We start from the raw sequence: 11,987 nt of genomic DNA, 5'->3' as shown, positions 1-11,987 counted from the left end.
TTATCATCCTGCGGGCCGCAAATGGCCCGGGGGCCGCGAGTTTGAGACCCCTGAGCTATACAGAAAGAGAAGGGGGGAATTTTGGGGGGCATAGTGGCTGCTTAGCAGGTGAGCTTGTGGCAAAAGTGGGCGTCGAGGGCGGCGATGGTACGTAGGGGCAGGCAGCGACGGCGGCTCACGGCTTTACTACATATATATATATATATATATATATATATATATATATATATATATATATATATATATATATATATATATATATTAGGTTTAAGCTCTGTGAAGCATTTTGAAGACCTACTTCAACTATAGTTTATTTGTTTTCAATTTATTTAAAGTGGTCTTTTCATTATGATTCTGCTGATTTAGGTACAATCTAAAAACTTGTTTTCTAGGACATAGTTTCTGCAGAGCGACAGGAGGTCTTTTGATATTCACCTCAGAGTTATGGGCAGGACTGTTGGAGTGATGTCACCACACGCTGATATCTCATGAAATCTTTGTTTAGTCTCTCCAGAAAGCTGGCAGCATTTCCCACCCTCAAGCTAACATTAGCGTGCAACAAAGATATTGTAGCAATATTATAGTTTCCCATCTGTACAGTTTGATCCAGATTCCAGCTCAGACCAGGAAAACAAAGACATTCATGGATTTTTTGTATGTACAAATGGATGTATCAGAATGGGCACCCATTTCACTTTTTGTCCCAAATTTAAAAATACTGAAGATAAAATGAAAACGCTCTTTGTTTCTCCTCTGTGTGTGTGTGTGTTTGTGGATGTCTGGCACCCTGGATTCTCTGTGGCTCCACCTCATACAGGAATTGAGCGCATGCCCCTGGGATCAACGCCAAACACAAGGCGCCGCTTTACAAGCGTGATGATGTCACCAAGGCTTCTGTGGTTTGCTTGTGTGCAGCACTGGAAGCTTGTGGGTCTGCACTCAACAAGATGAAACATGAAGAGCTGCAGGAGGTGGAGTTTTGCTTCCTGAAGCTGGTTCTGAAGGTTGGTCGAGGTCCAGTTTGTCTCCATGACAAAATAATCCGATGAAAATCCCCTCATTTGAGAGGAACTGGTCCCCACCTATTCTGGACAAGTGCATGGAGCTGTCCCAGAGAGGAATGGACCTCGTCAGTCTCCTGGAGCAACATTACTAGAAGTCCATCATCTTGTGTCAAAGCCAGTCGGAGGATTTGCTCCAACTTTGAAAGGATTTAACGGAGGAATCATCTTGTCAGGTCAAACTACAATGTCAGACAGAGAAGTAGAGTGTGTCGACCCGTGACAGAGGGTACAAAAGTTTTATTGGCAATAAATATTCATAAAAAAATTATAAAGATGGTTTTAAAAGTTTTCTTTGTGGATCCAAGAGTTCTGATCTGATTCTGTTTTCTTCAGTTCTTCAGTTTCAGCAATCCAGACTGTTGGTCCAGAACCAGCCGTTGGATCAGAATCTTTGGATCAGACTCCCAGGAGAATCCCGGAGAACAACGAGTCCTGCAGGACGTTCATGGCTGAGCCCGTGCCGTTGTCCACAAACACAGACACATACTCCCCGGCCTGCAGACAGCAACACAACATGTCACCGTTTTGTCTGTTTCCATGTGACGTCATACAGGTGAGAAGCTTACCTGCAGGTAGAGGGTTCCTGTCAGTAAGACGCTGAATGTTCCTCCAGCAGCAGCGACAGCCGTTACTGACTCTACAGAGCTGAGAAGCACACATGTGAGTTTCTGTGTGTGTCTCATTGTGTAACAGTGCTGAGTATGAGCCAGAGGGGGGCAGCACTCACAGGTTGCTTTTACACAGAGACTCGATGCAGATTGCTGCTCTCACGCTGTCTCTGAGCCGGACCTGCAGACGGTCCCCCGACTCTGAAACAGAACCACAGCGATGTGAAGGAACTGTCTTTGTTTGCACCATGAAGGGAATGAAGGGATGATTACGGGACAAATACGCTAAAATAATTCAGAAAATTCAGTAATAGTGAGGTTAAAAAATTAGAATAATGACAAGAAATTCTAATTTTGATGCTTAAAAGTAAGTAAAATCAAAAGACAGTTAAGATTCAAACGCAATGCTAATGTTGTTGCCAAAAACCTAAACAGAATTTAACAATTTCTGAAGATTTAGCTCCACAGCGAGTCCAAGATGAAAGATAAAGATTGCAACTGTACATGCTAATGAAAATGCTAAAGGAAAAAAAAAAAAAAAAAATCTGATGAACTTCTTTTGAAATGCAATTGGGTAAATTCTGGTGTTTCTGGTGGACAGATGCTAGTGACTTTGCTGGCTCTAAAACACTTTCCTGCTATGAGATCCCATTCTTCCATCGGCACGTTTCCACACATGGATGTTATTCTCCGACAGATTCCAGTCGTTCCTTCGTGAATCCCAGTAATCTCCAACAGCTGTGAGAAGGTCAAGCTTTGCTGATTTACCCTCAAAGTTCAAGTTAATATTTATTCTTGTTACTGTGGTAAACCAGACCGAGATGCTTCCTTCAGATGCTGAACGAGGACACTTGAGATATGCATGGGATTAGGGAGCATGATGATAAGTCATGCTGAGTCTGAGATGATGCTGGTGATCCGAATAGATTTCTTCACAAAGCAGAATATTTGAAGACAATTGTGAAGTTTGTCTCTGTCCTCCAGAAATTAAGAATCTTCTGTCAAAGATTTAAAGATTACTGAAACGAGGCACACGTCTTCAGTATCAGGATTTCTTCGCTTTTGACAGATGTGAGGATGATTTCTCTTGGAATCAGGAGAAATATGTTCTTATATTCTAGTGTTCCAGCTCCAAATAAGGATTCCTGACCAAGCCCAGTGAGGGATGAAGTGGAAAACATCAAATGATTGCTTGATTTTTTTTGGCTGAGGATGTGACAGTCATCAAGATCCAGGAGCAGCAACTTCTGGAGCTGATGGAGGAGGTGGGGAGCTACGAGCAGAAAGACAATGTGATTGCTGAACTTGAGAAACAAGTGGATGACCTGGAGCTATACACTCCAGAATCACCAAAATAATGGGGAGAAACCCTGTGAACTGGAGAGGAGCTCAACAGAACAACAGGTTGAGACTTTTTTTTAAGTCTAAAAGTATTTCTCTGTATGTATATAACCCTAACCAGGAGAAGGGAGTCTAATGAATCAGCAATCATCATGAGGTTTACAAATTTAAAAACACAAACTAGCTTTATTAAAGCAAGGAAAGACACTGAAGGGGTACTGGCACTGAACTCTGGAATTAGATACTGAGCTCAAACAACATAAAAGTAAACATAAATTTAATAAAATGAACCAATAAATTATTGTTTTATAATACAAAGTTGAAGAGCCCTGAAGGTAACTGGGTTTTCAAACTAATTCTAAATACTAGGGTGTATTCTCTTATAATATTCAATAAGTCATACTACACTTTTGCAACTTGACATCTGATAATTATTCCTGGAATTCTGAAAATGTTTTCTGATGATAATAAACACTCCATTTTTGTTTCTTAATTTTAATAATATTTATTGTTGCACATGTACTAAATAAACTGCACTTGGACTCACATAGATGTCATGTCTTTTATTATGGCATCTTTGTAAAAAAGCTAAGTTAAACATAAAGGGGTGGTATTATTTTAATGTGTTTTTTCCTGCTTCCTTTTAAGCACTTCATCAAACTTTATTTAATGGATTCAATGTATCATGTGTGTGGTACTGTATAAATATATATATATTTTTATTTCTGATTGTCATAACAGTGAAAGTACTGAATGAATCAAATATTTTCTCTGTTTTCATTATCATTTTTTAAAGTCTTCCATAGATTTCATGCTAAAATAAATTCCCCCGATAATGTCTGCTTCCTGACCAACCTTTGATGATGTCTGCATGTCAGCTGCTTTTACAAACCTATGAGGATGCTGGCAGTCAGCTGGTAGAAGCCGGACACGGGCGCCGTGTATCGGCCGGTGCTGCTGTCGAAGCTCGGACCCCTTTGGAGGTTCTGCTCAGAGTTTGACGGCTGCAAACACAAAAAGAAACCATCCTCAGACCTACTAGTCATGGAAGAGAAGCTGTCCTTTAAGCATCATTTTTCCTTAAAATGATTACAGATAAGCTTCAAAAGCTTTTTAAAAAATGTTATGATCTTTTGGATGCACCAAAAGATCATAAAAAGATCATAATGAGCATCAAATAATATAAGATTTTAATAATTTTATCAGTGCTCTGCAACAGACTGGCGATCTCTCCAGGAGTGTACCCCGTCTTCGCCCAACAGTGGCTAGGAGTAGTGCTCTGGCAATGCAGTGACCCCATAAAAGGATATAGTGGGTTTAGAAAATGTAGAAAATTTGTCATTTAAAAGTTCTGCAACAATCGCATACCCATGGTAACCCTGAACACATCAGTATGTTCGTTGTAAGATAAAATATATGATAAGCTAATCCTTTATTCGTCCCACAGTGGGGAAATTTCAATGTTGCAGCATTACAGATAAAAATAGAGTATTTTGTACAAGCAAAAAGAGATTAAATATTTTACATATTTACAAAAACTTACAGTGCAAGAAAAAATCAAAAAACAGAAATTGCACCTTTCCTTATAATACTGTAATTAAGAATTGCACAACATATTTAAAGTGGCAAAAAGAGGAATGGAGGAGATTAAAATTTGATTCAGACTGGTTTAAATGTTTTTATTTAACCAAAAGTTAAAAAGATTGGATATCATAAAAAAAAATCCAATGTGGTGCATCCCTAAATTTCTCCTTCTGGGAAACCAGGAACCCATCTGAACTAGACAACATTTTTGATTAGTCGTTTCTTGGCAGGGGTGAGACCGTTCTCCAAAATTCAGAAGAACTTTGAAGCAGACCAAAGGTCCAGACTAAGGGCCACATCTGAATGGAATGATGGGAAGTCCTGGTCAAAGTCAGGATTAAATCTCTTTTATAACCTTAAACTCTGAACGCAAAGATTTATGCAAAGAGGAAAGGAATGAAATCCCTCATGAGAAGCTCACACTGACAGTTTTCATGAATGCAGGATTGTTTGAACTGAGAGGGCACACAATTATTAGGGTTAAGAGTAATCTGCCGTCATTGTGTGAATGTGTGTGTGGGGGAATGGGTCTTCCATAAAGGTTCTAGAGCACTATAGATGTATACGCCATTTGAACAATTTTTCACTTTGAGATTGGCTGGTTTGCACAATTTATAAAACTAGCTACATTAAAGCGAAGGTTTAAAAGAGTCTTGTTTTTCAAGGCTCTAGTCCAATGTACAGGAATGAGAGAGTAGATACGATGAATTTGCTTGACTTCTGCTCCATCGTGTGAGCATATGTTCTATGGTCTGCGGTTGCTGGTTTGGATCTGGATCTCAGAGGACTGACTGAGGGGCGTGCGTGTGACTTACTCTGCTGAAGGGCTGCAGCTCCTGCAGGCTGCGGCGTGGGACAGTGAGCGGCTGCAGGAGGCGACTGGAGAAGGAGGTGGAGACCCGAGGAGGACGGTCACACTGCAAACACTCCCCACCCAACATGTCTAAGAAGAAGAGTGGGGGGGTGGAGAGGAAAATGACTTCATAAGGAAAGTGTGTTTTGGCTGGTAGCCTCCAGAGCACGCAGACGTAAACAGCAAGTTTCAGACACAGGAGGAGCCTGTTCCTGGGAATTGTGGGTAAATTTGGTCTCAGTTTTGAAAGAAATTCTGACTTTCAGCTGCTCTGAGGTTTCACTTTGACTTTAGACAGAGACACCTTTATTCAGATGGGGTGGGACGGGGGGTGGGGGGCATGCAGAGGGGTTTTGTGGTGAAGGAAAAAAAAGTCTGGATTCAGAGACTCTGCAGAAACCCTTCATGTCATTAAATAATGATTTAAAATGTGGTATTTATTTTAATCTTAAAGTTTAAAGTCAGAGCCATTAGACTGATGGAGAGGTTTAATAAAGCTCTGCAACATCAAACGTAGCTCAGACCACAGTTTGTTTCTACAACCTCCAGAAAACTAATGGACTTAGTGTGGAGCCATGAAGTTCTTAAGAAGTCTTGAAACACACAAGTTTGTCTTTAACATGTGAATAAAAAAAATGTTTTATGATTGATTTTCCTGAACTCTGACATCAACTGAGAAATGTTGTTGGATTTGTACTTGGTGCAACAACAATAAATGCAATTCATTAATACAGAAGAAATTTTGACTTAATCTGTAATATAATCTGTGGAATAAAGTAAAATGTAAATGTAGAGGCTCACATTCAGTTTTGTTTGAGAAACAAAAATAAAGATTTTTTTGTGTTTTTTGCTGAAAAAATATAAAACCTTTCTGATGAACTTTCTAAAAATTGTGGAAATCTTGAACATGTCCAAATTCACACATATTAGTGATAATTAATTTTTTAGGTCAGAAAAAAAACTCTGTTCACATTCAGTTTCTGCTTTAACCTCTTAAAACCCATGCTAATATTTGAGCTAACCCTCTACATGTGTGGTCACAGGGCTCCAGTAAAGCAACCACTGTGGTGATATAAGCGTCTGGACGGCTCAGTTGACTGCATGCACGACGTGCGCCTGGGAAACCAGGGTTCATTTCCCAGCGGGCGCATTGAGCTGAATCCAGTGTGGAGTACCTAGGTAAGATCCTCCATACCACTGCCTGACTATTGCATGTAGACACTAGGGGGCCAGAGTCTGGGTCACCCTGTGACGATCCCCTGCCCAGATAAAATTTGAAGTACCATTTCATCTTACGATCTATTGTAAAATCGTTCCCAGTGGTTTGTTATTTATAATTATGCCATTTTTAGCCAAAATAGAAAATGTTGTCCTTCTCTAGGACAAGGTTTTTGCAAAGTGCCAGGAGTTCATTAGAAATTTGCCTCTAAATTGTGGGTAGGACTATTGGCACAAAGTGAGCGTGGCCCCATTTCCCATCATCAATCTGTTTACTCTCTTTCCCGTTAGCCTACAGGATAACATTACTGATGCAACAACAATGGCGAGCAATAGTGGAACTATCCAGTCGTACAGTTTTGAGCCAAATACCAAGTCAGACAAGAACAGCAAAGAAGCACATGGATATTTTTGTTAACAAGTGAATGTATTGGAAGGGAACTTGTGGCCTGCTTATTGTAGCACCTATGTCCCTGCTACAAGCTTTTTTCTACAGAATTTTTTTTATCTGGTCTCGACTCACCACAATTTGAATAAAGAAATACTCATAAAGGCAATTTTCATCTTAATTTTCCTAATATCCCCCATATTAAGAAAAAAAACATGTAAAAAAACACCAAAAACATGAATCTCATTGGAGTGATTCTTTTAAAACCTCAAGTAATTTTGCATCAACCTCCCAAAAAACACACAGAAATCAGGTTAATAACTTTCATGGATACTGTTTTTAAACTTCTCAGCTTTATAAAATAGACTTTGATTTTGATGGTTAAGAAGATTGTCATCATCATGAATGAAAACATTAAAACATTTAATCTGAAAAACTCTGACCAACACGTTTAACATGAGTAGTAAATATCTGCGGTCCAACAATGGAACCTTGTGGTACACCCTTGATCAGAGGTAATAGGAAAAAGCAGAGATGATGAAATTTGACACAATGACGGTTATCATCTGCAGGTTAGGCAAATTATCTGACTATTCAGGAGGACTGTTTACATTGAAAAACCTTTTAGAGTGTGTTTTCTGTGTGATTGCTTAAGCTTTAAACTAAAACTTATACAAAAACAGGACAGATATTTTCCAAATCAGATTGTTCTTTTTCAGGGAAATGTGTCCTTTAATCTGTCGGAAAGTGTTATACATTACAAAAGGATTGTGGGTAAGATTTAGAGATGCTAGGAAAACAAAAAGCTAAAGTAGCTCCCTCCAAGGCCCGACAGAAAGCGGTGATGTGTGTAGACGCCTGGATCAGACCGAAGATCGATGCTGTCATTCAAACATGTAGTTTAATGATTCATTACAGTGTTTTCATCCGTGAGGATTCAGGGACTCCGGAGAAACCGCCGAATGGAAACATGCAGGAACAAACAGATTCACACAGAAACAGGAACGACGCACCATCAGTCAGCAGGAATGTAAGGAATCTTGCGGCTGAGCCAGCTCACATCCACGCTCCACAAAATTACCCCTATTAAGGACTCAGACAGCCTGCCTCCACACACCCCCATACGCACACAGCAGTATTTATCTAACATGAGAACAGAAAACAGCAGCAGGATGAATGATGGGAAAATGAGGCGCGTTTGTTCTGAGTCAACTCAAACTGTTCTTTTTTTTGCCTCTCCTCTTCTCTAAAACTAATGCTGCTGTAGAACTGACAGCTGAGCCATCCCCGGACACGAGCATGTTCTCACCTCTCAGCTTGAGCTGCAGCTCCTGAATGAGCTCCTGCTGCTGTGGCAGGAGGGGAGCAGGTAGCCCCGGGGGTCCCTGAGGTCCTGGAGGGCCTGGAGGTCCTGGAAGGCCATGCTGCAGAGGAACATTTGAAGGAAAAAATGGTTTGCTTCAATGTTCTGAATGAGATCTCAAAGCATGTCCAAATGATCAAATATCTATTGTGGAGTACTGAATCTTAGAGCCACACAGATCTGCTGGTCTTAAAGAATTTGTAGTGGATCTTGAGGCTCATTTGTCCTCAAACTTTGTCAGAAACAGTTCTCAAAATTATCAAATGAGACATTCAGACAACTGTGGGATGGGAGCTCAGATCATAATGAAAGTGATGAAAGTTCAAGAGATGTCTTTACACTCAGGAAGGAAAGGACAGCTAAATGCTCAAGGAAAATCTGAAAGATCTGACTTCAGTTTCTCACACTAACAGAGATATGCTTCATCTACAAAGAAAGCATCAAGAGAGACACTGGCAGCCTGTCAAACAAACGTCATACAAATCCGAATGCTCTACCATTTCCCTCCACACCAACATGAGGCAGTCCTGAGCCAGAGCAAAGACCGTTTTAATTTTGACGTGTGTGACATTTGTGGAATCACAGAATAAACTTACCTTGGAGGTTCTCTTGGGGCCTTTGGTTCTCCGGTTTTCTCCTTTGTTGGAGTTTTTTCTGAAGAGCAGCCAAGAGTTGAGTGGAGAAAGTCTGGACACTTCTGAGGACGACGTTTCCTGGAAGACACAAGGCAGAGCAGTGCTGTTCAAGAGCTCTTCTGATCTATGAACAGAGTCGAGAGTGAGTTCCAATGCAGGAGTTAGAGCTCAGACTTTCCTCAAGGCAGCTGCTGAAGCTGACAAGAAGCATGATGCTCATCAGTCATTTCTGTGCTAAACTAGCTTGAGTGTTTTATTTGGTCAGTGAGTATCCTTTCTACCCTGAGCAAAAGTAGTTTATTCAAGTGTATTACAAATATATTTAGTCTATAGTAAAGGTGAAGTTTTTATATACTAGCTATACATTGTAAACTTAAAATATTCTAATTGATTCTCAAGAAGTATTTTGTACACTTCACATACATGGTCTATAGTAGAAATAATATACTTATACTTAAGTGTAATTAAATATAATAACCTTTTTTTAAGGTCTCCTGACAACACTTTAAACTTTTGAGATGACATGTTTTACCTGAATCTTTATCTTTATCTTTATTTACCTTTATCACTTCTTTTGTCTTACAACAGATATTCCAGTGTTTGTCTGCATGTGTTCTTCTGACCTCTAAAACTTTAACCATCACAGCAGATGTCCACCACTTACAGAGTCTGGTTCTGTTGGAGCTTTCTTTCTAATCAGTTGTCCCCTTTTGCTTTCTCTGGATATGCAGGGATTTTACTTACAACTCTTCACTCACTGTAATCCTTTGGTCACTTTCACTAGTTATTAGTATACATGAAAGATATCATGGATTTATGGGAATGGTTTTGGACTGAAATGAGTTAAAACAATTGCTTGATTTGATTTAGCAAATTGGCACTAATTAAACACTTCTGCATCCTTCACGTCATCAAACACCATGTGTGGTAATAGGAAGGACAAACTTCTCTAATAGAAACATTTCATTTATACTGTTTGCACATCAGGTCAGCTGCTGACCTTTGACCCTCTGGGAGGACACACCTCTTAAATGAAGTCTTACCAGCATCTCAGCGCTGAAGGGGTCATCCTCCTCCATGAGCTCCTGGTTCTCCTCGCTGCGTGTCTGCGCCTCCACCACCATCTTCATGGACATCATTAGTCCCAGGAGCAGAGGGAGCTTCAGCAGCCCCGACACCCCACCCCTCTTTCCTGGGGGAGATCTAGTCGACATACTGGAGGGTTCGGATAAAGTTGAGGGTAAAGATGTTCAGGTCTTTAGGAAGTGAGCAGTTCCCATGGTGCACCTTTCTTGTTTCTTCTCTGAACCTCTGAGTTACTTCTGGTGGGTCTTTGTCCTCTGCAGCTTTACATCCTCATCTTCCTGTGAACTCCTTCAGGTCTGAACAGTCTGTCCTTTCTGCCTCCCCGTCTGTCTGCAGCTCTGTCCTCCTCAGTTTGAGGGTTTTTGCTCAGCCACCTCACTTTTATCCCCTCCCTCTACTCCTCCTCCCTCTCCTCCTGCTCCTCCTTTCCCCTCTATCTCTCTGTGGATCTGAAGCCGTCACTCGTCTGTCTGCACTCCTCATGCGGTGTCTCCTCAGCGCCTGTCTGTCTCTCTGCTTTATCCTCTCTCCCATCATTTGTCTTTTTCTGTTTGCACTTTTTCCTATGCCTTTCATCACTCCCCGCTCCTCCTCTTTTGTTGCCGTCAGCACTCAAATATTTTACTTGAGTAAAAAGTAATGTAAATGATACTGAAAGTATATGTCACTTTATTATTTATTTACTTAAACATGCAAACTCCAATAATTCAAATAAACAAGTATATATTAAGCCAATGATCTTTTGTATTTTAACTTTTATGTGACTAATTGTAGATGTTTACACATCTACAATCTTTAGATCTGCAGCAAATTGTCCCTGTGACACAAAGTAGCTCCCACAGTAAAAGTGATTGGCTCATATAACCACGATATGTTTGGCTTGTCTGTGTCTGATGTATTTGTTTATAGATCATAGCAGCAATATATAAAACTACATTTCCTGAATTTCTTTGGGAATAAAGAAAACAATATTTTTCAAACCCAAGCCCACCTTGTATTGACCTATTAATGATGAATGGTATGTTGTTGCGTTCAACTTGGCTGCAGTTTAAACCAATGAAATTTCACTAAACTGTAATAAAGTATCAAACAAGCATGAGTGTTCCATTTCTCTGCCATCATGGCGAACTTGTTATGGAAACACCAGTCCGATTTTGGACTCGATTTTTTCACCTTAGAACCAGTGAGAGACCGTACCCTCTCTTTACCATGATGACACACATTTAAAAAAGTCAGAGATTAAGTAAAAAAAAACATCATTTTTTTTTTCAGGAGGGTGTCATTCTGTGACTGTCAGCAGATGCTACGGTTGATATTTTCAGGGCAAACTCTTCAGATCTGAACATGTTTGCTCAGCAGAAGTGATGCAACAATGCAGTGAGTCTCTATCAGCGTCACGCAGATCCTTTCATCATCTAAATGGCAACCCCACGAGGAGCTTTCATCATCTGGACGCTGGCAGACCACACCCCCTTTATCTTTAGGGCGTTCACAAGGAGAAACACACTCTCACAGTGTCTGAGGATGAGGGCAAACACTGACCTACACTTCATAATCTGACTATGGCAACAAAGTTCAGGTCAGAGGAGTTGAGCGGATTTACATTTTATTCAAATAGGGAAACTTCTTCTTTCTATTTCATTTTTTAATAAAGCATAATTTCACAGATGGAAAAACCACACTAGATTCACTCAAAATTTTGTAATCCAGTTTCTGATGATTCCAGTGAAGCCACATTATTTTCTCTGTGTTTTAATACCACTTTGATAAGTAAACAATAGATCACTTTCAGTGGATGACCTCTGACCTTTTGAGCCTTTTTTGATGGACTAATTTAAATTTGGTTT

At 40.1% G+C, this 11,987-nt stretch overlaps 1 protein-coding gene across 3 annotated transcripts; it reads right to left on the bottom strand.

Annotated features, from left to right (window-relative positions):
* Positions 1 to 1,264: 1,264 nt before the first annotated feature.
* On the bottom strand, positions 1,265 to 10,501 carry si:ch1073-184j22.1 (erythroferrone). Of its 3 annotated transcripts, XM_024268883.2 has the most exons (8): positions 10,098 to 10,501; positions 9,016 to 9,132; positions 8,366 to 8,480; positions 5,413 to 5,540; positions 3,906 to 4,017; positions 1,792 to 1,873; positions 1,631 to 1,709; positions 1,265 to 1,559 (listed from the first exon to the last, which is right to left on the bottom strand). In XM_024268883.2, the coding sequence occupies exons 1-8, from the start codon at positions 10,266 to 10,268 to the stop codon at positions 1,461 to 1,463; spliced, it is 903 nt and encodes a 300-aa protein (XP_024124651.1). In that variant the 5' UTR covers positions 10,269 to 10,501; the 3' UTR covers positions 1,265 to 1,460. The 3 variants fall into 3 exon arrangements, 2 of the variants coding, with proteins under 2 accessions (XP_024124651.1, XP_036072212.1); XR_004949455.1 differs by lacking the exon at positions 1,265 to 1,559 and having other exon boundaries at positions 1,642 to 1,709; positions 1,792 to 2,410; positions 10,098 to 10,484; XM_036216319.1 differs by lacking the exons at positions 1,265 to 1,559; positions 1,631 to 1,709; positions 1,792 to 1,873 and adding an exon at positions 2,427 to 2,945 and having other exon boundaries at positions 10,098 to 10,484.
* Between the last annotated feature and the right edge of the window lie 1,486 nt (positions 10,502 to 11,987).

This window comes from Oryzias melastigma, linkage group LG17, assembly GCF_002922805.2.
Source record: "Oryzias melastigma strain HK-1 linkage group LG17, ASM292280v2, whole genome shotgun sequence".
Classification (NCBI taxonomy): domain Eukaryota; kingdom Metazoa; phylum Chordata; class Actinopteri; order Beloniformes; family Adrianichthyidae; genus Oryzias; species Oryzias melastigma.
The sequence above is the reverse complement of the archived record's forward strand: the minus strand, read 5'-3'. Positions and strand labels throughout refer to the sequence as shown.